Source organism: Thamnophis elegans, chromosome 7 (genome assembly GCF_009769535.1).
Source record: "Thamnophis elegans isolate rThaEle1 chromosome 7, rThaEle1.pri, whole genome shotgun sequence".
Classification (NCBI taxonomy): Eukaryota; Metazoa; Chordata; class Lepidosauria; order Squamata; family Colubridae; genus Thamnophis; species Thamnophis elegans.
In genome coordinates, this window is record NC_045547.1 from 15639496 (window position 1) to 15664151 (window position 24656).

At 40.9% G+C, this 24656-nt stretch overlaps 1 protein-coding gene across 1 annotated transcript in view; it reads left to right on the top strand.

The window, feature by feature from the left end:
• Positions 1–24656, top strand: part of CACNA2D4 (calcium voltage-gated channel auxiliary subunit alpha2delta 4) — a 193287-nt gene that overhangs the window by 36894 nt on the left and 131737 nt on the right. Inside the window, exons 11-20 of the mRNA XM_032221653.1 lie at positions 1351–1464; positions 2630–2708; positions 3996–4129; positions 7949–8026; positions 9364–9444; positions 11117–11191; positions 14182–14268; positions 16183–16254; positions 22710–22771; positions 24042–24109. Of these exons, the coding sequence (XP_032077544.1) occupies positions 1351–1464; positions 2630–2708; positions 3996–4129; positions 7949–8026; positions 9364–9444; positions 11117–11191; positions 14182–14268; positions 16183–16254; positions 22710–22771; positions 24042–24109 (850 nt within the window). The remainder of the gene's footprint in view (positions 1–1350; positions 1465–2629; positions 2709–3995; positions 4130–7948; positions 8027–9363; positions 9445–11116; positions 11192–14181; positions 14269–16182; positions 16255–22709; positions 22772–24041; positions 24110–24656) is intronic.

Sequence of the window (24656 nt, forward strand, 5' to 3'; positions counted from 1 at the left end):
AAGAGGTTCTAAAAATTTTTGAAACCCACCACTGAATTAAACCTAGTATTTTCCCTGGGTCTGGTTCATTCGCACAGTTTAAAACTTGCATCTAGCATACAATATTCGACCCAAACCTTCAGATGATGTGTAGCAAATGCTATTTCAGGAAGGAATAGACAAGCTAGGAGACACTACATTTAATTAGCATCAGATCACCAGAGTCACCTTAGTTGGAGGCTACAAAGAGGAACATTAATAGCCTACATATAATGATAAGGATACCAGTATCCTTACATCCACTCAGAAATATTTAGATTAGACAAAAGTCTTGTTTTTATTTTTGGAAAGTCTAAGTAATATTCTGATCTTCTGGAATATAAACTGAATTCAAGTTAGGTATATTGGATCTCAGTGCCTGGATTGTTTTTATCCATTTTATGGCTAATATTTATTTCTTATGAATTATTATGAAATATGTTACTGGCATGTACAAAGTTTTTCCCTTCCATCATGAATAATCATAGAACTATCTAGCACAAAAGTAAGGAGACCTTTATGAACTATATTGTATTGTATTGTATTGTTGTTTTGTTTTGTTTTATTATTATAAAGCCAGTTGGGTGAATATGAACCAGTTGCTCTCTCTCAGCCCAGCCCACTTCATAGCAATGTTTTTGTGAGGAATATATTCAGAGGAAGATAGATTGTAGATAAAGATAGATAAATTTATTTATAGGCCGCCCTTTTCCCTGAGGGGACTCAGGGCGGCTTACAACGTATAGGGAAGGGAGTACACACAATGACATATAAAACAGTACGTAATTAAAAATAGAAGCAACATTCATTCATCATTCGGGAGGGGACGGATTATAATCTTTAACCCCAGGCCTGACGGGATAGCCAGATCTTGAGGGCTGTGCGGAAGGTCTGGAGGGTGGTGAGGGTACGAATCTCCACGGGGAGATCGTTCCAAAGGGTCGGAGCTACTACTGAAAAGGCTCTCCTCCGCGTAGTTGCCAGTCGACACTGACTGGCGGATGGAACTCGGAGGAGGCCTAATCTATGCGATCTAATAGGTCGTAAGGAGGTAATTGGCAGGAGGCGGTCTCTCAAGGAAGGCATGTTTACTGCCTTAAGTCGCTTGTAAAAATAATAAAGGCAGGATAAAAATAAATAAATGAACCTTGCTACTATTACCAACATGTTTGAGCACCCCTATCAATATGATAGATGCTGAAGCTTAACAAAGGACTTCATTAATCTGCTGCTGAAGCTTAACAAAGGACTTCATTAATCTGCTATACTATTTGTGCCAGTGAGATGTGCATCTCTATCCATGACTTTCACTGTGTTTTGTTCTGTTCGTAGTTCAGAGATGCAGGACAAGGAGGCCTTTGCAACCAAGCTATCATGCTGCTCACCGATGGAGCTATGGAAGATTATGAATATGTCTTTGAAAAATTCAACTGGCCTGATCGTAAGGTTAGCTTCCAAAGTGAAAAACAGAGAAGAGCGTAGAAAATCAACTGGTCTGGTATGAATCATGAGCAGGGAACAAAACAATGAATAGGGTGGAGACGTTTAGGTTCCTAGCTAAATTTTTGCTTGAGATAATTGCAGATGGGAGCTCACTAATTAGTGAGATTGGTCTAAGTTTAGTGATAGGGTCACTGTATTTAGTTTTTTTTATGTAGCAGAAGAACTAAAACATCAATATTTAAATGAGTTTTAGACAAACGCGATGGGAGGGAAAGGTTCACAAGCTATTTTAAGAAACTGGTTATTAATGGTTTGTTGAATCAATCACAGTTAGTTGAGTTCACAGATATGCTAAGTCAAAACTCATAACAAATCACAGTAACAATCTCTGTAAAATAATGACAGCTGTTAGTTTGAAATTGCTGTTTAAAAAGGTTGTGACAAATTGTATTTGACTCCTTCCTTTGGTTTACCTCTTATTATTTCCCACAAACTCATAAAAGTAAAGACCTCTTTAAGTTGAGTTACATTCTTAGTGACTCCATGGACTCCATGTAGAGGTTTTTGCATAGAAGTCCTGTGTGGCATTGCTTCTTTTTAGGGTTTTTTAAAAATTTCCACTTAGCCTATAGCCCTGAGATTTCCTGCTTCCTTCCCATTGAAATCAGTGGTAGTATTCAGCTGGTCCGGATCGGTTCAAGCAAACCGGTATTGAAGACCTGTGGATGGGCTCTCTGCTGTCCTATTTAGCCACATTTTCTAACCACACACATGTGTGCAAGCCATGCACACGAGCAAAGCACAGAAGGCTGCACACATGCACAGAAGTCTTGCATGCTCACAGTTTCAGTGTACAGCGAACTAGTTGTAAAATTATGTGAAACCCACCTCGGATCTAAGTACTATCTAGAGCTGGCTTAGCTATTCCATGAATTCAAACTAAAATATTGCCACCTACTCTTATTCCTACATTTGCATAAGGACTATCGTATTTGGTGGGTAGCTCAGAGATGCAAGGCAATGTGGCAGGACCTGACAATTGCAGATGTCACAAAGAATAAGATAAATAATGATCTTGTCTGGGGTTTTCTAAAATGAAAGATTAATAAGGTAGAGTTCTGGTTCCTTTTAATTTCACATTCTAAATGCTTGTGGTCTCATTTCACAGGTCCGTGTTTTTACATACCTTATTGGGAGGGAAGTCAGCTTCGCACAGAATGTGAAATGGATAGCTTGTAACAATAAAGGTAAAGAAAAAAAGTTCATTAAGGTTCATTTTAGTCATCCTTTCTGCAAGACAGAAGCACTTGCCAATCATATATTTTTACATTATAGTAATTGTGATATGCAAACCTAATCCGAACTGGAAAAGTTCCAGAAGCAAGTAGCAGAAAATAGTAATGCCTACTCCTGTTTGAGCCATATGTCACAGATTTTGAAAAGTACGCAGTTAAGAAACTGAATCAGAAGCATTTTGTGGTTTAAAAAAAAAAGTATAAAAGAAGCAAAAAAATTAGCAGTGGCACTTTTAATTAGGCCTTTCCTAAATATCCTAAATAGTGTGTTTGTGTATAATATGGGATCAGTTACAAAGGTGGTACAGGTAGTCCTTGAGTTATAATCATTCATTTAGTGACTGTTTAAAATTACAGCAGTGCTGAATGACCAGTCTTTGCACTTACAACTGTTTCAATTCCTGTAGTCTGCAGTTTTTCTCTGGAAATCTAAAAATTATTTTTAAAAAATTGCAGACTACAGGAACCAGGAGCACCACTCAGGTGACCTTAAGGACACAGATAAACCTCCAAGTGCTTCAATAACCCTCTAAAAAGATGCAGATTATCGGTTCCACCACAAAACCGCGAAGCCCTTATCTGCGCCGACATAAGTGCGGAGGGCAAATCCGTGCCATTCGAAGCGCTAAGGAAAAACACGACCCTACCGCGATGACATAATCGCGGAGGGCAAATCCGTGCCTTCTGAAGCACTCAGCACCCTAAACCTAACCCTAAACCTAACCCTAAACCTAACCCTAAACCTAACCCTAAACCTAACCCTAAACCTAACCCTAACCCTAAAGCAAACCCCTAAACCTAATCCTAACCCTTACCTTAATTTAAATCGGCTTTCTGCTGCCGCGCTGTTTTAAAGTGCCCTTCTGCCGCCGCGCTGTTGTCGCGGCGGTGATGACGCACGGTGATGACGTCGTGGCTTTAGCGACGCAGTTTTATCACCGCTATTTTGACGAGCGCGGTTTTGTCGTGCCACGCAGATTATCAGATGTCTGCAAGGAATATAAATCCTCCCATTCCCCAATCCTCTGAGGATTCTCAGAGCTGAAGAAGCTTCTTGGATGAGAAGCAAAATGTGTTCGAAAGAAAAAAACAAGAAAATCCAGTTTCCTCCAGAAAAAGCATCTTTGGGATTACCATGACCTGGATGACTGAGAATATCTACAGACTTTTGGAACAAATGAGATACAAACTTCAATTTCAACAAAATTAACTCTGTTGATGGTGATTTTTTTTGCCCAGGCTACTACACACAGATATCTACTTTGGCTGATGTGCAAGAGAATGTCATGGAATATTTGCATGTACTTAGCCGGCCAATGGTTATCAATCATGATCATGACATCATATGGACAGAAGCCTATATGGACAGTGCTGTAAGTATTTCATGAAAAGTTTCTAATTGTCCAACTTTGAAGGCGTTAAGAGATATGGGTCTTTTCAGATATTTGTTGCAGTACGTATATCATTCAGAAGTGGAATCACAGCAGCTGGATTGTGTGAAAATGTGCCTTCTAAAACAGACATCATTTATCACACTTTCCTTATGTGCGATGTTGCATTTGAAATTCCACCATAGTCCAGGAACTCAAAACAAATCACAAGAGGCATAGCATGACTTAATTAGAATCTCTTGTCTCTGTAAAATCTGCAGAAGCACTTTATTAAGGATTAGTCACCAGGAAAAAAAATTAGTTTGAGCTCAAGAAATGGGTCACTGAGCCTGCAGCAGCAGCGTAGCTTGTTTTCTATATTCACAGAAAGAATTAGCATACATTATGGGGTCCCATATGTCTTAGATGACTAAGGCTAAAACCCAAAGGAAGAATTTGTTTGAGGAGGAAAAGAGATCCACGCCAGCCAAACCTTGATTTCTCTTTCACTTACTTGTAGCTGTTACTGTTGCTAAAGAGGAACACTGTTTTTCATAATTGGCAAGATTCTCTCTCTTTAGCAGTGAGATTGCTGGCATAAATGTAGACTTCCCACTTATATTTTTCCACAAGTTGAAATTCAGTACAGTTTTAGAGAGTTTTCATAGGAATGTATATCATTTTGTATAAGGCTAAAGTTTCTCATCTCACCGCATCGTAAGGATGCTCAGTGGCTAAGATGCTGAGCTTGTCGATCAGAAAGGTCAGCAGTTCGGTGGTTCAAATCCCTAGCGCTACGTAACCGAGTGAGCTCCCGTTACTTGTCCCAGCTTCTGCCAACCTAGCAGTTTGAAAGCATGTAAAAATGTAAGTAGAAAAATACAGACCACCTTTGGTGGGAAGGTAACAGCGTTCCGTGCGCTTTCAGCGTTTAGTCATGCTGGCCACATGACCACGGAGACGTCTTCAGACAGCGCTGGCTCTTCAGCTTTGAAATGGAGATGAGCACTGCCCCCCTAGAATGACTAGCACATATGTGCGAGAGGAACATTTACTTTTACTTTAAAGTTTCTCAAATGTGTTTATCCACTCTTAGCAATAAAGCCTGAGCATCTAACTAGCAGCACCTAGCCACGTCTTAGTAAGTTAAACAAGTTGGCCCTTGTTAGGATTTCAATGGGAGACCACGGGAAAGAACCAGAGCTATCGGTTAGACTAGGAAATAAAAATAAATCCAGGAAGAGAGCAACAATGACACTTTGTATTGTCCTTCAAGAAAGTATAAAAATCAAATCACAAGGAACCAAGTTCATCTCAAGGAAAAGTCTTTCTTGCTACATATGTACATGGGCCTTATTTGTATGTTGAATGGTAAGGCAGAGCATCAACAATCTTGATACTGGCAGAATCAATCTCCAGTGGTTAAAATTTCCAATTCTGGATGAAATATGACTTTGTGTGTTCCCAATTACTTGCTGTTACTATCCACAACCAATTGATGGGCTTACAAGAGCCAACAATTTAAAAAGTTGGTCCCACCATACCATACCGTGCCTTGGCCATCTTGATGCTAATCCTAAATAGATGAGAAGATTTTTTTTTAATTCACAGAGCAAAGCTGAATATTTCTTGGAACTAAGTTATAAAAGAAATCTCTTTCCTAATTTAGTTAAGATTATCAGCAGAGTGACCTTGGATTTATTTTATTGAGTGCTGATTCTTGATTGTTGCTACCTAAAACTATGTGATGCTTTTGCTTGCTCTAACTTTTTTCTCACTTGCATTGCCTGTGTTACTTGTTGCGTGTTTGTCTGGCTTATTCATCTGTTCTGTCGTGTCCATTCATTAATGCCATCCACATTTCTCACTAGCTGCCACAATCCGAGGAGGTAACAACCTAGCTGTATTTTGTGAACATTGACTCTTTTGTGGATGTTGTATATTAGATTACTTTGTAGCTTTACCATACATCCAGATGATAATATAGTAGTGACTGAGCAATGCAGTGTGGGAAAGACAGATAACTTAATTCTGGATGTATTTGAGTTGTGTTGTGTTGTGTCATGGAATAGTATTGCAGAGCATAGCTCATGGACTGAAGGTCCCCTGTTTGAATTGTGGCTTAATTCTAGATTCATTGAATGGATTTGACTCACTTACACTGAATCTTATGGTACTTATTTCTGTCTAGATATCTGGATAATTATGCGACTATAGTGCTACATCTTGAAGTAATTGTTAAGATTATACAATATCCATAATGGGATTTTAGCTTTAGAAAAGGGTCCCTTTGAATATGAAATAGAAGTTACATAATTTGTTTGAGAGAGTATAGAGGAAGTGTTTTCCCAATTATAAATATTTAGTACCACAACAGGATGGCCATCTACATTTTAGTTATTGAATATCCAGGCTCAACCTGTTAATAATGCCCACTAAGCTAATGTTTAGGAAGGCTAGCAGAAGATTAATCTGTGGAATTGAATACCATAAAATGTTGTGATAGATGATACAACAGTGAAACTTGACAAGTCATGGTAGATTGTGCTTTGTACAGCTATGAAGAATAATAGCAATATATTATTCCCAACAGAGGAAGGATTCCTCTCAATACTAGTTGCTTTCATATGTGATTGGAATGATGCAGTTGCCCTCATTCCACTCAGGAGCTTCCACAGGTATATAGTTGGCTCTTATGCTAGATCAGGGCCCCCCCCCCAAACTTGGCAACTTTAAAACTTGTGGACTTCAACTCCCAGAATTCTCCAGCCAGCATAGCTATGCTTCTCCAGCTCTGCTGGCTGGAGGATTCTGGGAGTTGAAGTCCACAAGTCTTAAAGTTGCCAAACTTAAAGGCCTCTGTGTTAGATCTTTGGATTCATCTAATGAGTCTTTGACTCTAGGATGAAATGGGTGAAACCTTTATCAAATTGACTAGAAGAGAGCTGTAGCCCTAGATAAATGGTTCTTTCCTCTTCTGGGGCTGCAAAGCCATCTCTCCCTCCCTCCCTCCCTCCCTCCCATCTCTCCATCTCTAGTTTGTGATGCCTTTGTCCATTTCCCACAACTTACCTTTCTTTCTTCCAACTTGTTGATGAACTATCTTCCATGTAAGCCCATGTCCCTTGTGCAATATATCCAGTGGTGGGATTCAAATAATTTAACAACCAGTTCTCTGCCCTAATGATTTCTTCCAACAACCAGTTCACCAAACTGCCCAGAAACTTAACAACTGGTTCTCCCGAAGTGGTGCGAACTGGCTAAATCCCACCACTGAATATATCCTTTGGTTCCAACTCCAATGCCAGCCCATTTGCATTTGAACCCTGAATATGAGTTGGAATGTTTATGTATGTAAGCACACATTTGCAAGTTGTTATGTCTGGGTAAGTGGATTGCATGCTTTAGTTATATCTCTAACTATGCCGTGTTAACCTGGATATGAAGAAGTGCAGTCACAAGTTAAACTTTCTTTATTATGTATGTAAGCACATTTACAAGTTGCTATGTCTGGGTAAGTGGATCACATGCTTTAGTTATATCTTTAACTATGTTATCCTGAATATGAAGAAGTGCAGTCATACGTTAAACTTTCTTTACAATGTTATCTACCTTGACTATGTGAAGGTATATTGGCAAAACATGTTTCAGATTCATGACTTTCCCCTAAGTATCATATTCATCTTGTCCTCTTGCACAGCTAGTATTTTTAGTGCACACTTTTTTCATTGTGCTTCCCTGCTATTTAATTCAAAGGATTTGTGCTTCTCCTGCCAATTACTCTCCCAACAGTTAATCTGCTGCTCTTTTTCTATCTGGTAGCTCTTTGCCTCTCAAGCTCAAAGTCTCTTGCTTATGACAACAGTAGCTATGCCTGTCTTCAGCAAAAAAAATGAAACGGTAAGCATTGTTTTTTTTAGACAATCTCTACTTGGAGCAAGATAAAAGGATGGCTTGCAAAATTTAAACTTTGCTTGTTGGAGCTTGTAGGGAGTAAGGACCTTGATGAAGATATGCAAGCTCCAAGGGTGGTGAGAAATCAAACGTGTTTTGAGACCACAACAGTTGGATAATTTTTAGATGTTTTAGTTTTCCGATGGAGTTGATTTCTTGGTCTAATGTGCTATGTGTGTGCACGGAAGAGCCAAAAACTTTAAAACATGGTAAGAAGCTCAGGCAGGCGGGTGGGCCCACTGGAGCACCATACCAGAACGGTACCCAGTGCTCTGGGCAGGCTCTGGTATGCTCATACTGGGGCACACTGCCTGCAACCCACCACTGAACTACAGCATGTTAAATAAATGAAAACATTTTAAAGAGTGCATTTAAAAATAAGTCAAATGGACAAGCTATAGCCTGCATCTCCATATGGCCCCAACTCCCTTTTATGGGCTCTCTGGAGCTTCTGAGGGATGTGGTGGCTCAGTGGCTAAGATGCTGAGCTTGTCGATCAGAAAGGTCGGCAGTTCGGTGGTTTGAATCCCTAGCGCTGTGTAACAGAGTGAGCTCCTGTTACGTGTCCCAGCTTCTGCCAACCTAGCAGTTCGAAAGCACGTAAAAAATGCAAGTAGAAAAATAGGAACCACCTTTGCGCCTTCAGTGTTTAATCAGGTCGGCTACATGACCATGGAGACATCTTCAGACAGTGCTGGCTCTTCGGCTTTGAAACGGAGATGAGCACCACCCCCTAGAGTCGGGAACAAATAGCACATAAGTGTGAGGGGAGCCTTTATCATTATCTTTTAGAGCTTCTAAAGTCTTGCAAACAAAATTTGATAGCAAAAGTACTGAAGAACGATCTGCAATTATCTACCAATGTATGTGTGAGACAAATTAACTTTCTTTTGGTTAAAAGCAAGAATATTAAAAAATTTAAAAAACCTAACATTTCAAATCTAGCGAAAGAACTGATAGACTGGCCCCACTGTTGAAAAAAACACTAGTGAAAGAACTATTTTCTCAAGAAAATAGAAATGCAAACCACTTCTCTGTCTTCTTTTGAAATTATTAGTCTTATAGGATCTATTACCTCTTTTTATTAGCATCTACACTGTAGCTTAGACAAGAATGGAATATTTAACCCGTTTCTGTTCCTTTTTATCCCTCCATCTGAATATTTTGTCAGGCTAATCAATAAAAATGATGAAAACCAACATAGTGACAAAATGATGATACTGATTTTGGTACAAGGAGAAAGAGATAATACATCCCCAGTTTTCATTTTCTATTTTTTTCAGAGATCACACGGCATCCTTCTGGGTGTAATCGGATCTGATGTTCCACTTAGAGAACTCCTTAAGTTGGCTCCACGATACAAAGTAAGAACTGAAATCACGAGAATTTATCTAATCTTTGTACTTGTACTTGTACTTGACGCCTCTTCACCCATCGTGGGTATAGGCGACTTCCATGGAAATTTGACGCCACTGTCGACAATATGACATCCATTCCGATGTTGAATCAGGTGGTGCAACCGATATTGTTTAGCCCTAAAAAGGGCTGATTGGAATGGATACGGCGATCCATGGAAGCTGTTTCGGCTGGATATACCCAAGGGGGCGCCAGTCCCAAGGGTCGACAGAGCCCGATTGGTGGGAACGGGGGGCACCACGTGAAGGCCGGGTTGTCGTTTGATAGCTGAGAGGCTTTGCAATAAGCGTATTTTGCCCATCAGCTATCTAATCTTTAAAAGTGCAGCAATCCCAAAGGAAATATTCATTCCACCATAATGACAGGGAATTGCTTCAGTCATGGCATGCTGCAAGAAGTAAAGATGCCCACTAGTTCAGAAAGATTGTCACATTCCCAGCGTGTCTGCAGAAGACATTTATGCCTTTGAAACTCTCTGTTAATACTACTCCCTTTCAAGGGAAAGTCCCACAACTAAGAAAACATGTTCCTCGTGCCTTACTATAAAGATTTGATGCTCCTCTGAGAATCTTAGAAACATGGTATCAGGGCCAGCATTGTATTCAGACCAGTGGTGAAATTAAATTTTTACTACCGGTTCTGTGGGAGTGGCTTGGTGGGCATGGTGTGACTTGGTGGGCGTGGCTTGGTGGGCATGGCAGGGGAAGGATACTGCAAAATCTCCATTCCCACCCCACTCTGGGGCCAGCCAGAGGTGGCATTTGCCGGTTCTCCGAACTACTCAAAATTTCCACTACCGGTTCTCCGAACTACTCAAAATTTCCGCTACCTGTTCTCCAGAACCTGTCAGAACCTGCTGGATTTCACCCCGGTTCAGACTGGTTCCACATTCTTATTTCTTGATCTGAGGAACCCTCAGAGCAAGGCACTTTTGAGAAGAGATGAGATATTAGGATGGTAGTAGCTAGGGTTGGGGTGTCAAACACAAGGCCCACAAGCTGGATCAAGCCCGTGATGTACTTGGATCTGGTCCATGGGGCTGGACCATGTCGCTTTGGCCCGGTCTACCCAACACATGCCAGCAGTTTGGGGAGTGATATTAAGCTAGTCATGCTAGCTTAAAAATGAATCTTCCTGAATATGCTGCTTGAGGCTCAGGGGGTGAGCTGGCTCTGTTCAGTTTGAGGGGGGAAATATTCATTCAGCAAATTTGGAAGAATTCCTTGCAGGCAGCCACTGCCAATTAGACACAAGAATTTTGTCTTGATTAACAAATATTCTGATTTATTGTCAGCTTCTTATGTTCCTTAACTCTCCTGATTCAGATTTTAATCTATGTTAAGACAGAAGAACATCTGAGAGCCCCTTAGAGAGCAAGATAATTTGAGGAAGATGGGTGGTTTAGAAATGTATGAAATATAAACAAGAAATAAATAAAATAAAAACTAAATAGATCTCTTGATGGGTTAAGATTTTATACAAAATGTCCCAACCAAGAAATTATAGTGTGCATACTAATCAACCAGTGCATAGTTTTGTGGAATGCGTTCTGTAACTTTCCCTTTTGCATTTTTTTTAAAAAATAAATACATCTAATTGTTTCACTGCATTTATTTCAAGCTGGGTATCCATGGATATGCCTTTCTAATTACTAACAATGGCTACATTCTGTCTCATCCCGACCTCCGGCCGCTGGTAAGTACCTAAAGAAGCCCTGGATTTTCTGTGATTTCTGTTTAGTTTGTGTCATTTTAGAACCTCCAGTTCATTAATGCACAGGGCAGGGTTGAGTTCCTGCCAGCATTACTACTGTTTTGGAGCGCAAAAAACTACCGCTCCGCGCGCATGCGCATTTGCACCTAAAAAGGTCTGCACATGTGCACAACATTAGAAAAGGGGGAAAAATTACATTTTTTCAATGAAGATTGTTCTGTGCATTTGAGAACAGAAAATCAAAATGGCGCAGCTGAACATAGAATCAGTTTGGGTGCGTGTCCGGCAGAGTTACTACCTACTCGGCTGAACCAATCCGAACCAGTAGGAACCCACCTCTGGCACAGGGTCATCAACTATCTAGATTTGTGCTTTTCCCACAGTGACACTAAGTCACTATTGGATGGTTGTCTTCTTCTAATGGCATCCTTGAGTGTTAGTTTTCTTTTCCAATGAACCCAACATCTATTCAATATCCATTCAAACTTCTAAATGGGCACCATTCAGGTGTCAAATCAAAGGCCTGTCATGAACCTTTACATGCAGTGGATCCCATTGCGTCAGCAAAAATATCACTGGTGCCAATAGAATTGTCATGGTGTCTGGGGAATTTGGATCTCGGTTAACTTTGTTAGCTAGGTAACTTACCTATATGATTAAATTTTAATTTTATGTCACTTTGACTTAAATGTCAAGGCTCCAAATGCAGCTATCTAATTATCTTGGCTGGCTGAATATTCTGGTTCCACCACAAAACCGCGCTCGACTAAACCGCGTCCGACTAAACCGCGTAGCTGACGTCATCAACAGGGCGACAACAGCGCGGAGACAGAAGCACGCTGTAAACCCTAAACCTAAAATTAACACCTAAACCTAACCCCCCTAAACCTAATCCTAAACCTAACCCTAAACCTAACCCTTAACCTAACCCTAACCCTAACCCTAACCCTAAACCTAACCCTAAACCTAACCCTAAACCTAACCCTTACCTTAAGTTGAATCGGCTTGCTTTCAAAGCGCTATTTAAAGCGCCCTTCTTTCTCCGCGCTGGCTGTTGTCACCCTGTTGATGACGTCAGCGACGCGGTTTAATCGGGCGCGGCTTAGTTGAGCGCAGTTTTGACGGGTCACGGAATATTCTACCTCCTCCAAGGTACCTTTTCATTACCTACTTATTCCGTCCAAAATGTAAATAGTATGTGAGATTGAAAGTTCTCCTCCAGAACTTTCTTCCCTTTTTATATTTTCTCTTGATTTATATTTTCTTTGCTTTCATTACAAGCATGCAATAAATATCCCCATTAGAAAAAGAACACATATGATACAATAAATGCCAAGTTGGTTAGATTACTTATATGCTCAGAGGGTTGAAATTTATATCTGAATTAAAACAGTAAAGTATTATTACTCTGGTTCTTGCCGCTGCTCATTGTTTCGGATTTGAGCTATTGGAAACATAATTGCTAGGCCTGTACAGGTAGTCCACAATTTACAACCACAATTAGGACTGGAATTTCAGTTGTTAAGTGATGTGGTTGTTAAAAGAATCATTAAATGACCAGATCTGATTTTATGATGATTTTTATTGTGGTTATTAAGTGAATCACATGGTTGTTAAGCAAATCTAGCTTCCCCAATTGATTTTGCTTGGAAGATTACTATTGGGATCATGTGATTCAGACCAACTACCTAAATTACAACCAGTTGTCCACTGGGGTGGTGCAACAATTGTAACTTCAAGAACAGATCGTAAGTCACTTTTTCTAGGCTGTTCTAACTTTGAATTATCAGTAAATGAATCGCCATAAGTAGAGGACTACCTGTGTTTGTCAGAAAAAAAGTCTTATCTTCCATTCCTAGTGATGCCATGAGGACTAGCATTATTTTGCTTTCTGTAATAGTAAAAGTGTGGAAGATGTTGAACACAATTTCACCTTTGTCTAGAGGGCAAAATGAATGGAAGAGCACAACAACTGCATTTTCCTCATTCAACAATAATAGCAATAGCACAGGCTTACATACCACTTCATAATGCTTTTACAGCCCTCTCTAAGTGGTTTACAGAGTCAGCCTCTTGCCCCCAACAATCTGGGTCCTCATTTTTACCGACCTCGGAAGGATGGAAGTCTGAGTCACCTTGAGCCTTATCAGGACTGAATTCCTGGAGTGAGCAGTGAGTCACGCACTGCAGTACTGCATTCTAAACACTGTGCCACCACAGCTCCTAATAACACCTATAACCATGATGGCGAATCTATGGCACATGGGCCACAGGTGGCACATGGAACCAATTTCGAGGGCACATGAGGTGTTGGCATGTGTGCGCTGGCCAGTTGATTTTTGGCCTTGATTTTTGGCCGTTTTTCTCCCTCCTGAGGCTTCAGTGAAGTCTCCTGAAGCCTGCGGAGGGAGAAAAATGACCCAACGGGTAACCTGGAAGCCCGTTCCCAAACTTCCGGTTTGCATGTTGGGCTGTTTTTCGCCCTCCCCAGGCTCCAAAAAAGTCATGTGTGCATGTGTGCCGGGCAGTGGGGTGTGTGTGTCACACGTGGATGCTCAGGAGGCACGGCATGGGAGGGTCATTAAATTATGGGGGTTAAATTATTTGGCACCTGAGGTGAAAAAGTTTCACCATCACTGACCTAAAACATCTTTCAACAGTAGACACAAACATAGTAAAATCAGCAAGGGAGGAAAAAGTGTTTCCTTCAAAAAAATAGTGCATCTTTCTAACTTGTCTTTCTAACTTGTCCCGGCTGGCCTGGGGTTAAAGATTCTAACCCCTACTCGAATTGCATGACTGTTGAGTTCTTAAATGATGTAGTGTCTTTATGTTGCATATTGTTTGTCTTCCCCCCCCCCTTTTTGAACTGTGAGCCGCCCTGAGTCCCCCCAGGGAAAAGGGCGGCATACAAATAAAGTGACTAAATGACTAAATGACTTTCCTTCTCCCCCCCCCCCCAAATATTCCAGTACAAAGAAGGAAAAAAGCTGAAGCCCAAACCCAATTACAACAGCGTCGACCTTTCTGAAGTAGAATGGGAAGATGTAAATGAAACTGTAAGTATCTAATTGAAGGGTTTGAGCACATTCCTTGACCAATTTATCCATAAGGTTCCTACCAAATCATAGGAATATTGACAAATAGTCTGTCTATTGACAATGGGCAACATGCAACAAAGTCAGAACAAGCCCAAGATGATGCAAGTAATCAATGAAAGGTACGGCAAAAATATACACTTATAGAAGAACATCCTTGTACCAATCTGTTGCAGCCAATTATTCATACTTTGAAATCTCCCAGTTCTATACTATAGTAAAATCTATAGTAAAGGGAATGCATATTTAATCATACATGTGCTAACTGCAGCTAGAATGGTATTTGCACAAAACTGGAAGGATGAAGAGATCCTTACTGATAAGAATGTGATTAGGAAAATATTAGAATGTGCAGAAATGAATAGGTTAACGGTAGCTATAAAGGAGAAAGAACACACTGAATATTATAGGACATGGGAGCTATTTTATGGATGGTTGGAGAACAAAAACAGAAGTTAGAAACAAATGGAGATCAGTGAAATGTAGAAAATACGTTAAGACAGAGATGTAAACAATATGATGATTCTTACAAATATGACTGGTAAGACTATTGTGTTTAATATTACTAATATATTCTTTTTTTATTGAGAATTAAAAAAAAAACTTTTACAAATATTTGCTTCCCTCCCCCCTCCTCCCCCCCAACCCCTCCAACCTTCCCCCCCCCCGACTTCCCAGAACCAATACAGGGTATAAATCTTTAACAAAAACATTCTAAAATAAACTTTAAAAAAAGTTAATATCATCTTTCATTTGAGCTTTAACTCCTCCTTGCTAGGCTAGCTCTAAACAGATTATATCATTCCTTGTTTCTTCAGTCATAAACTATCTGGAATTTCTTAGTCCCATATTTACTTTGAATATAGTCAATCCATCTTCTCCACTCCAGTTTATATCTCTCGTTTGAACGGTCCTTGAGATATGCTGATATTTTAGCCCTCTCAGCTAGGTTTGTTACTTTCAATGTCCATTCTTGAATAGTAGGCAAGTCTTCCTTCTTCCAGTATTGCACCACCAGCAGTCTAGCTGCAGTTATTAAATGCAAAATCAGGTTAATCTCTACAACTGTACAATCAATATTACTAATATATTCTTATTGGAAGAGAAGTTGAGAAATGAATAGGCTGATCAGGCTATTGTTGTTGTTATTGTTGTTGTTGTTGTAAGATTAGGGAATTAATATCAATGTAATAAATACTGTAAATTCTGATTGCACAGAAATATTTGTACCCAGACGATACACTGTTTAATGGAAGATGAAATGTTCAAATTTTTTTAAAAAAATAAAAATAAAAAAAAAAGAAAGAAAAAATAAGGAAAAAAGAAATAACCCAATTCTAATCCAACACATTAGTCATGGCAGTTGCTTTCCTGAATCAGTATGATTACAACCCAATCTGTATATTATTTAGCTAAACACAAAGGGGTGAAATATCTACGTGACCCGACAAATGCACGAACATCAGAAGCGCGCTGACAAAAGCGTGACGCTAAAACCGCGATGTCAAAAGCGCGCCGACAACAGCGCACCGACAAAAGCGCGCCGACAAAAGCGCGATTTAAGTTAAGGTAAGGTTTAGGGTTAGGTTTAGGGTTAGGTTTAGGGTTAGGTTTAGGGTTAGGTTTAGGGTTAGGTTTAGGGTTTGGTTTAGGGTTAGGGTTACAGCGCGCTTCTGTCGGCGTGCTGTTGTCGGCGCGCTTTAGCGCTCATTCGTCGGTGCGGTTTTGTCACCGCGGTTTTGTCACCGTGGTTTAGTCAGGCGCGCTTTTGTCGTTCGCGCATTTGTGGTGGAACCAAATATCTATACCTCAATTACTATTGCAGGCCAGTGGTCTTGAGCCAGCTACTATAAGTATTTTAATTTCTTTCTGCAGTTACGAACAGCAATGATCAATGGAGAAACTGGTTATTTGTCCATGGATGTGAAGGTTCCCATGGATAAAGGAGTGAGTATTTATAAGTTTTAATTATAGGTTTTAAAAAAACATGCAATTCAGAAAAGTGAACATTTATGAAGGTTAAATGTGTGAAACTATCCTAAAATCCCCAAAACACATCAGCATAATTAGATTAGCTTCATTGGATACATGGCAAAAGCAGGAGAGTTCGAAGGATGAAATCATAACGGCTGTTTTGGAAATACAAAGCTTAGCCATATCTTTATTCTCTCTTCATCAAACACAGTTTCCCTAGGAGGCAGAGAAATGATGTAAAGAGACCATAGCCATTTTAGTCATAGTTGTCATCCACAGAGGCTTAATTTATCAGTAGTTGCCGCAGAAGCATATGATCCATTAAAATCCAGCAGTATTTGAAGTGTGTAGATTCAAGAATGAAAATGTTTCCTAAAATTCTTGAGACTTAGGTTCTAGCAGATCTTGTCCAGGTGTGCATGTCAAGAGTTCAGAGCAGAGGTGTTCATGAAAAAGTCAATATGGGTGCAGCGATTGTGCAATCAAAGGCCCACCCCTTTCTAGTGTACATTAAAAGGAGAGGCTTCAATATCCCCCTTTCCCATCTGTTCTGTACAAATGAAATGTTTTTTGTCAAGGTAATGATGATTTAATAGCTGACCAGCTACTGTAATGCTGTAATACTGAAATGATGATGCAATGAGAATGAGTCAGCAGGATTATTTAATTTTCATTTGAAGAGGCTGTATATATAAGAGAGGCCCTGTGAGGGTGTTCTCTCTCTCCGTGTATACTTCTGTGCTGTGGTTGATGATTGATTGCCTGACTTTGCCTACTATGTGTATGTATATATTCCTTGTAGATAAACCTATATTTGAAAGACAAACCTCTGTTTACTTTATTTTGCTCCTGGGTTGTCTCAAAATAGTCACCCTGTGTGCACTCTGGCAGTTTTACAGCTATTAATGTATTTAGGCATCATGGCATTTCCTAAATTAAATCTCTCATCATTAAATGCCATGTGATGTTTATTGGCCCCTTGTTAGCTCTCTCTTACCTACCTTCACGACTTTTACTCTTTTGTCATTATTGCTCCTTCATCTCATTATGAATTGGGTTTTCAATTATTGTTTTTTTCACCTGCATCTCTTAAACCAGAGGCACATACTTTTTTTTTCCTTCAAGAGAGTTGGAAAGTTTTCCATGGAGTCTCTAACATGCAGGCACTGGGATGATTTCTTTGGCCAGCTGCCCCCTTAAGTTAAATAAAGGTATAGAGATTCTGAATTGATAGAAAATTCTCCAAAGTCTGTTGTAACCAGAAATAAGAGTTGAAGAAATATATATCAGTGCTCTTAAAAGTAGCACTGTTTTTTCTCTCCTGCTCCACTAGCCTTTCTTAACCTCTTCATGCTCTGCTTCTCTGCTTCATCTAAATTTCACACCCTCCATGGAATTAATTTGTTAAGTTTATATTCTTCCCCTGCTTCCAGTTGTACTGAACATTATTTTAAAGGTTAGCAAAGCAGGGTTCCGTGGAGACATTTTATTCACTCCTGTTAATATCACATCCACCTCCTGTCCCCAAATACTTGAGACTGTTTGCCATTTCTCTAATCTTGTAAGCTTTCAGGCTATAAGAAGTGCCTCCTTGACTGCATTAATTAACATTAAGACTGAGGTTTTTTTTAAAAAAAACAACAGATCATGTTACAGGGTGAAGCTAAATGCATGAAACAGTTCACCAATTCCCCTCAATATTCAGACAAAAACTATACTGAAGGAGCAATAGCAATAGCAATAGCAATAGCAGTAGACTTATATACCGCTTCATAGGCCTTTCAGGCCTCTCTAAGCGGTTTACAGAGAGTCAGCACATTGCCCCCAACAATCTGGGTCCTCATTTTACCCACCTCGGAAGGATGGAAGGCTGAGTCAACCCTGAGCCGGTGAGATTTGAACCGCTGACCTGCTGATCTAGCAGTAGCCTGCAGTGCTGCATTTAACCACTGCGCCACCTTGGAGACAAAGTAAAGTGAGGAAATTCTACTCCATGCAGACTGTTTGTATTATGAATATATACGAAAGAGAGAGAGAGGGAAGAGGGAGGGAGGGAAGGAGGGAGGGAGGGAGGGAGGGGGAGAGGGAGAGGGAGAGAGAGAGAGAGAGATCTTAGTACTGCCTGTGGATATGCTTAAAATAAACATAAATCCATTATGACTTTCTTGGTGTTCTTTGAATCCAATGGCAGCAATGCTATTGCCTTGGAATTTTCCCCCTCCATTTTCCCTTCAGTTTTCCACTCTATCCTAGAGATCAGGGGTGAAATTCAACCGGATTGGACTGGCTCGGGCGAACCAGTAGGGGTGATTTGAATCAGTTCACTGAACCCTTAAATATCACCCCTGGTTGGCACCATTCAAAAAATTGAATGTCATCCCTGCTAAAGATCCTTCTTCATTTCTGAGTGGTCTCCAATCCATCTCTCAGCTGGAACTGGTCCTGCTTAGCTTTTTTCCCCAGATCAGCCACGTTGGTTAGAGATGCTGACACTTGCTGTGACCTTGTGGTAGCTAGGAATCATAAAAACAAGTTGAATGTTAACAGCAATAGAAAAGCAGGAGGGCTTGGGACCCCTGGAGGGAATATTATAGGCGTCATTTAAGTCAGGCTATTTCCTATCCTAGCAATACAGAAACTGGGGAAGCCACTCAACATTATATGGCAACCCACACAGATTTCTTTTTCCTCTTTTTTTTTTTTTTTGAGACCATTAGGCTGGCCATGCTCGGCTAATTAAATAAGCTAGCTGAGATGTTTTTGAAATGCTCAGCTGGCAGCCAGCTCACATAACTGCCTCCAGGATCGATCATCCTTTCCAAAGCATGAACAGTTTAGCCTCCAGTCCTTTGATGCCTGCTGTCATTGTACTAGATGGGGGTGGGGGGGTTGGTTTCCAGGACGTTGAGGATTGGTCTTTAACTCACAAAAGGAAAGGATGATATTTAGGTGAAGGAGAAAAGGAAAGCGTCCCCCGTGACTGCAGCCACAAGGACTGAGATGGTTATCCTACCGCTTGTCACCTTCTCTGTCACACTCCCCTCTCAAGCCTATCTGTCATTTCATGTAGACCAGCTGCTGAGCATCGATCTGTGTAACGTATTTCAAGGACATTAAAGCAGGGGCAGGACAGCCTTGAAGGCTGTGGCCAGTCTTCCCCCCACCCCTCCAATTGTATCTGATAAGAAGTGCAATGCTCATCAAGTCATGAATAAAGGTAGACAAAGAAACAGTGCTAAAACCGTATTATGTACCACAGCTAATCCTACTTAGCAAGATTCCTTTGGTACTAGGGGTGTGAATTCACAAAGTGGCCAGTGTGCTGTGCAAGGATGTTGGAATATTACCATGTTTCCCAGAGGTGAAATCCAGCAGGTTCTGACAGGTTCTGGAGAACCGGTAGGGGAAATTTTGAGTAGTTCAGAGAACTGGCAAATACCACCTCTGGCGGGCCCCAGAGTGGGGTGGGAATGGGGATTTTGCAGTATCCTTCCCCTGCCATGCCCAACAAGCCTCGCCCACAGAACCAGTAGTAAATTTTTTTGAATTTCACCACTGGTATTTCCCCGAAAATAAGACAGGGCCTTATTTTCAAGGTCTTATTATTTTTGAGGTGCAGGAGATGGTGAGCGTGGTCACCTTATGGCTGCTGCTGTGTTGCAATATTTTTGGGGAGGGCTTATTTTCAAGGAAGGGCTTTTTTAGTGCATGCGCTCAAAAGCTCGATTGGGCTTATTATCTGGGGAGGTCTTATTTTGGGGCAAACAGGGTAGTTGATGCAAGCAGAATGGAGAGCCCATCTCCATTCTCTCTGCATTCTTCCCCCTCCCACCCACCGCCCCCAATTAAAAAAAATCTCACTCTAGCGACAGAGATAGACTGGCTCATAGCAGAGGGCAATGCCCTCACTGCCTCTTGTATTTTCTTACAAAGAAAGATTAGTCTATCAGATCAACGTGCTGTTTTTAACCTTTAAAGCCCTTCATGGCATGGGACTGCAGGTAGTCTTCAAGTTATGATCACAATTGAGCCCAAAGTGTATGTTGCTAAGTGAAACATTTGTTAAGTGAGTTTTGCCCCATTTGACAACTTTTCTTGCCACAGTAGCCAAGTGAATCATTTCATTTGTTAAGTTGATAACATGGCTGTTAAGTGAATCTGGAATCCCCATTGACTTTGCCTGCCAGAAGGTCCCAAAGGATGATCACATGACCCCAAGGACATTGCAACCCTCATAGATATGAACCAGTTGTTTAAGCATCTGAATGTAAATCACGTGACCATGGGTAGGCTTCAATGGTCATAAGTGTGAAAATGGTCATAAGTCACCTTTTTCAGTGCCGTGGTAACTTCAGTCACTAAATGATCCCAACTAATGAACCCAAGCAAATCAGAACTCCTAGGCTGAGGTCTTCCTCTAAGAATTAAGATCATAGCAATAGCAGTAGCAATAGCAGTTAGACTTATATACCGCTTCATAGGGCTTTCAGCCCCCTCTAAGCGGTTTACAGAGTCAGCATATTGCCTCCAACAAGCCGGGTCCTCATTTTACCCACCTCGGAAGGATGGAAGGCTGAGTCAACCTTGAGCCGATGAGATTTGAACAGCCAAACTGCAGAACTGCAGTCAGCTGAAGTAGCCTGCAGTGCTGCATTTAACCACTGCGCCACCTCGGCTTCCCAAGATCATATCGGCATGATCAATTGGAAAACCAATTCTAAATGTTTCCCGTGGTTTCAGTATAATTAAAATAGGAAATAACTCCCTCCCCAAAAGTCACAGATCACATTGGCCAATTAGATTAACGGGCTCTCCAAGCATGAGAAAGTTCTGTGTTTTGTCTAGCAACGTACTTCATCCTCCTACCCCACCCCCCACCCCACCTGTGTGGTAACTGAGGCATAGAAAAATGGTTTCTGCCAGGTTTGATTCACAGTTAACAGAACTGTTGTAAGTTGAAGACTACCTGTACTGTCCTAGGTATTCCCAGAATTCCTTATCCATCCCAACTATGAATATCTGTAGCCTGTCTTTTCCTCCTCGGATTCTCATTCTCAGAGTGTTCTTCTGAACCTCTATGGTAATTTTGTTGCCTTCCTCTCTTGATGCAATTTACTAGTATCACAGAGATCTTGGACCAACCAACCTATCAACTTATTTCTACCAGTGGACTGTTTATAGGAACGTTGGGAGAAATTGTCAGGTTTATTCATGTTTTGAGGTCCATAAACAATATTATTCCACTTTAAATTATTACTGTGCACTTTCAGACAATAGCCTCCTAAATGGAGATGTTGAGAAATCTCTGCAGATGATAGGCTGATGAAACAGATTATTACACACTGATATATTATGAAAAAGTATGTAGCAGACAATTAAAGAGATGTTGCATTATTCATATTTACTACAAAAGACATGAATCTTAAGTAATAGTACAACATGAAGTCAATTTATTGTACAGCTTGTTTGTTGTAATCATTGTACTACAAGGCCTCATAAAAACAGATACTATCTTAGTAGAAGTCTCCAATTTTTTCTCTCCATCTCACACAAACAACAAGGACAGGTTTTTTAAAAGATATTACAGCCTCTTCTGGTAAGGTTATGGATCACTTAATACCCAATTAACCATATTTTTTCTTCTTCTTCAACCTATTCAGGTTTGTCTATTTAATTAAAATTCATCCAATTAATTGATAAAGTCTGCAGTCCCCTGCACAGTTACTTAGGACTGGACATACCAAACTCAGTGTGTCTTAATTCCCAGTAGTTAAGTTAGATAGGACGCGGTGGCTTAGTGGCTAAAACGCTGAGTTTGTAGATCAAAAAGTTCGGCAGTTCGAATCCCTAGCATCGTGTAACCGAGTGAGCTCCATTACCTGTCCCAGCTTCTGCCAACCTAGCAGTTCAAAAGCATGTAAAAAGGCAAGCAGAAAAATAGGAACCACCTTTGGTGGGAAGGTAACAGCGTTCTGTGCACCTTCAGCGTTTAGTTATGCCGGTCACATGACCATGGAGATGTCTTTGGACGACGCTGGCTCTTCGACTTTGAAATGGAGATGAGCACCGCCCCCTAGAGTCGGGAACGACTAGCACATATGTGCGAGGGGAATGTTTACCTTTACCTTTAGGTTATGATGCTACAATGTGAGATTTATTCAATTGGGACACTTCCTAATCACGAGGTTCTTAATATATGATGACCTCGTTTCAGCACCCATCTGATGATTAAAATTAAAATTAAGCCTTCCTTTGTAGCAAGAAGGAGTGAAGCAGATGTGAAAGAAAAACTACATTTCCAGCTCTGGTTGCATCATTCTATCTCTGTATGCATCCATGTGGGGCTGTACCTGTGTGTCTGTGTGTAAGACGTATGTTTTCTCTGCAGTTACAGTTTGGCATTCCTGATTTTTTTTCCCTTTTCTCAGAAAAGAATTCTGTTCCTCACTAATGACTATTTCTTCACTCATATCAGCGGCACGCCATTTAGGTGAGTGAGCAGATTCTGCAGGGGGAAATCAAATGAAATGTCTTGCATTACTATTCAGACAGCCTTAACACGAGTAGATAAAGAGGCACTACTTTGGTAGGAAAGTAGGATTAGGATTAGGATTAGGATTTATTTCATTTATATGCCGCCCTTTTCCCCGAGGGGGACTCAGGGCGGCTCACAACTCAGTCAAGGGAACGGAGGTACAAACAGGGGATAAAAAGACAAACAAACAATACACAATTTAAAACACACAACAACCATACCATTCGAGAAGGGGGGGCAGAAGTTCTTTAGCCCCAGGCCTGCCGGAAAAGCCAGGTTTTAAGGGCTTTGCGGAAGGCCTCGAGGGTGGTGAGGGTTCGAATCTCCACGGGGAATTCGTTCCAGAGGGTCGGAGCAGCCACAGAGAAGGCTCTCCTCCGGGTAGTCGCCAGTCGGCATCAGTATCAGTGTATCAGTGTTCCATGCACCTTTGGCATATAGCCATGGTGGCCATATGACCATGGAAATTGTCTTTAGACAATGCTGGCTCCCTCAGCCAAGAAACGGAGGACGCACTATGCCCTAGTCGGTGTTCTGACCTAGGCTTCCCCAGCAGCATGAAGCCCAGTCCTCATCCCAATAAACCCCTTTTATTTAATTTACAGTGAATTCCTTTCCAGCAAAATCCCGACCCACAGTCTTACAAGATAGTTCACAATTACCGATCTTTATTAGGCTTGGAGAGTGCCCAGGCCGATATCTTTCAGATGCCGCAATACTTGGCAAGAATGCAGGAATGAACTCATTGTCTTCTGCAAACACCCCTCCCCTTTCACTCCTCTTTTATTCCCTATGGGAGGGGCCATTCACCGTTCACCTGTGACCTTACTCCCAAGTCAACCCTTGTTCCTTAGCTGTTCCCTTCATCTGGCAACGTTGCGCATGCACACACTGGGAACAGGCTCCAGCTGTTCGTCTGCCTCACTGATGTCTGACTCTGAAGGCAGCTGATAACTGACAGACGGCCCTGGCCCCAAACCCTAACCCCATCTCTGCCTCCAATGCAGAGCCCTCGTCAGAGCCTTCCCCAGACAACAGGACTGGCCTATGTTCCTCCTCAACCTCCTCACTGTCCGAATCTGCTCTGCTGGCTGCTGGCGGGCCACAACTGACTGGACAGGAAAACCTTTATCTTTTTAATGGCACACCAGCGAAAACTGAGATAGATCTTCATAATATTCTTTTTTATTTCCTTATTGTCCCCGCTTCCCTCCCGAACTCACAGCTTGGGAATTGTTCTGTCACGAGGATATGGCGAATATGTGCTGCTTGGGGACACTTCAGTGGAAGAAGGTTGGTTATATGCCACAGTTTTGTAAAAGTCTTGTGTGAGAAACATTGGAGAAAACTTTCTTGTACCCTAGCTGGGTTTTAATGGTGTTTTACTTTGGCTACCCTCTCCATCTCTCTTCAGATATTTATTTGCAAACCTGATAGAGTAGAAAACAATTATTAAGAATCTGAACTCAGCTTCCTACATATTTGAAGAGGGAGAAGAAAAGTACTAGCAAAATTATAAAATGAAAATATGGTAGCATACTAATTTATCACCACTGAAATCCAAATATTTCTTGGAAAGGGACCCACTATACATTTATGAAGCTTTTACGGTTCCTCTTTTTCTATGTTGTGTATTATATCCAGTCCTAATGTCAGTAACCTTTTCTGCAAAATGGGTGTTCCGGGGTCTGTGGCTTCAAACAGTCAGATTCATTTGCTGCTTTATTTGGTTTTGTCTATTAGACTAAGTACAGGATGCCTCGATCCCTTTATAGAATAATATTTTTTTATCAAAACAAAGCAGCCTTTGATGTTTCAGAATAGACTGAAGTAATGGGGC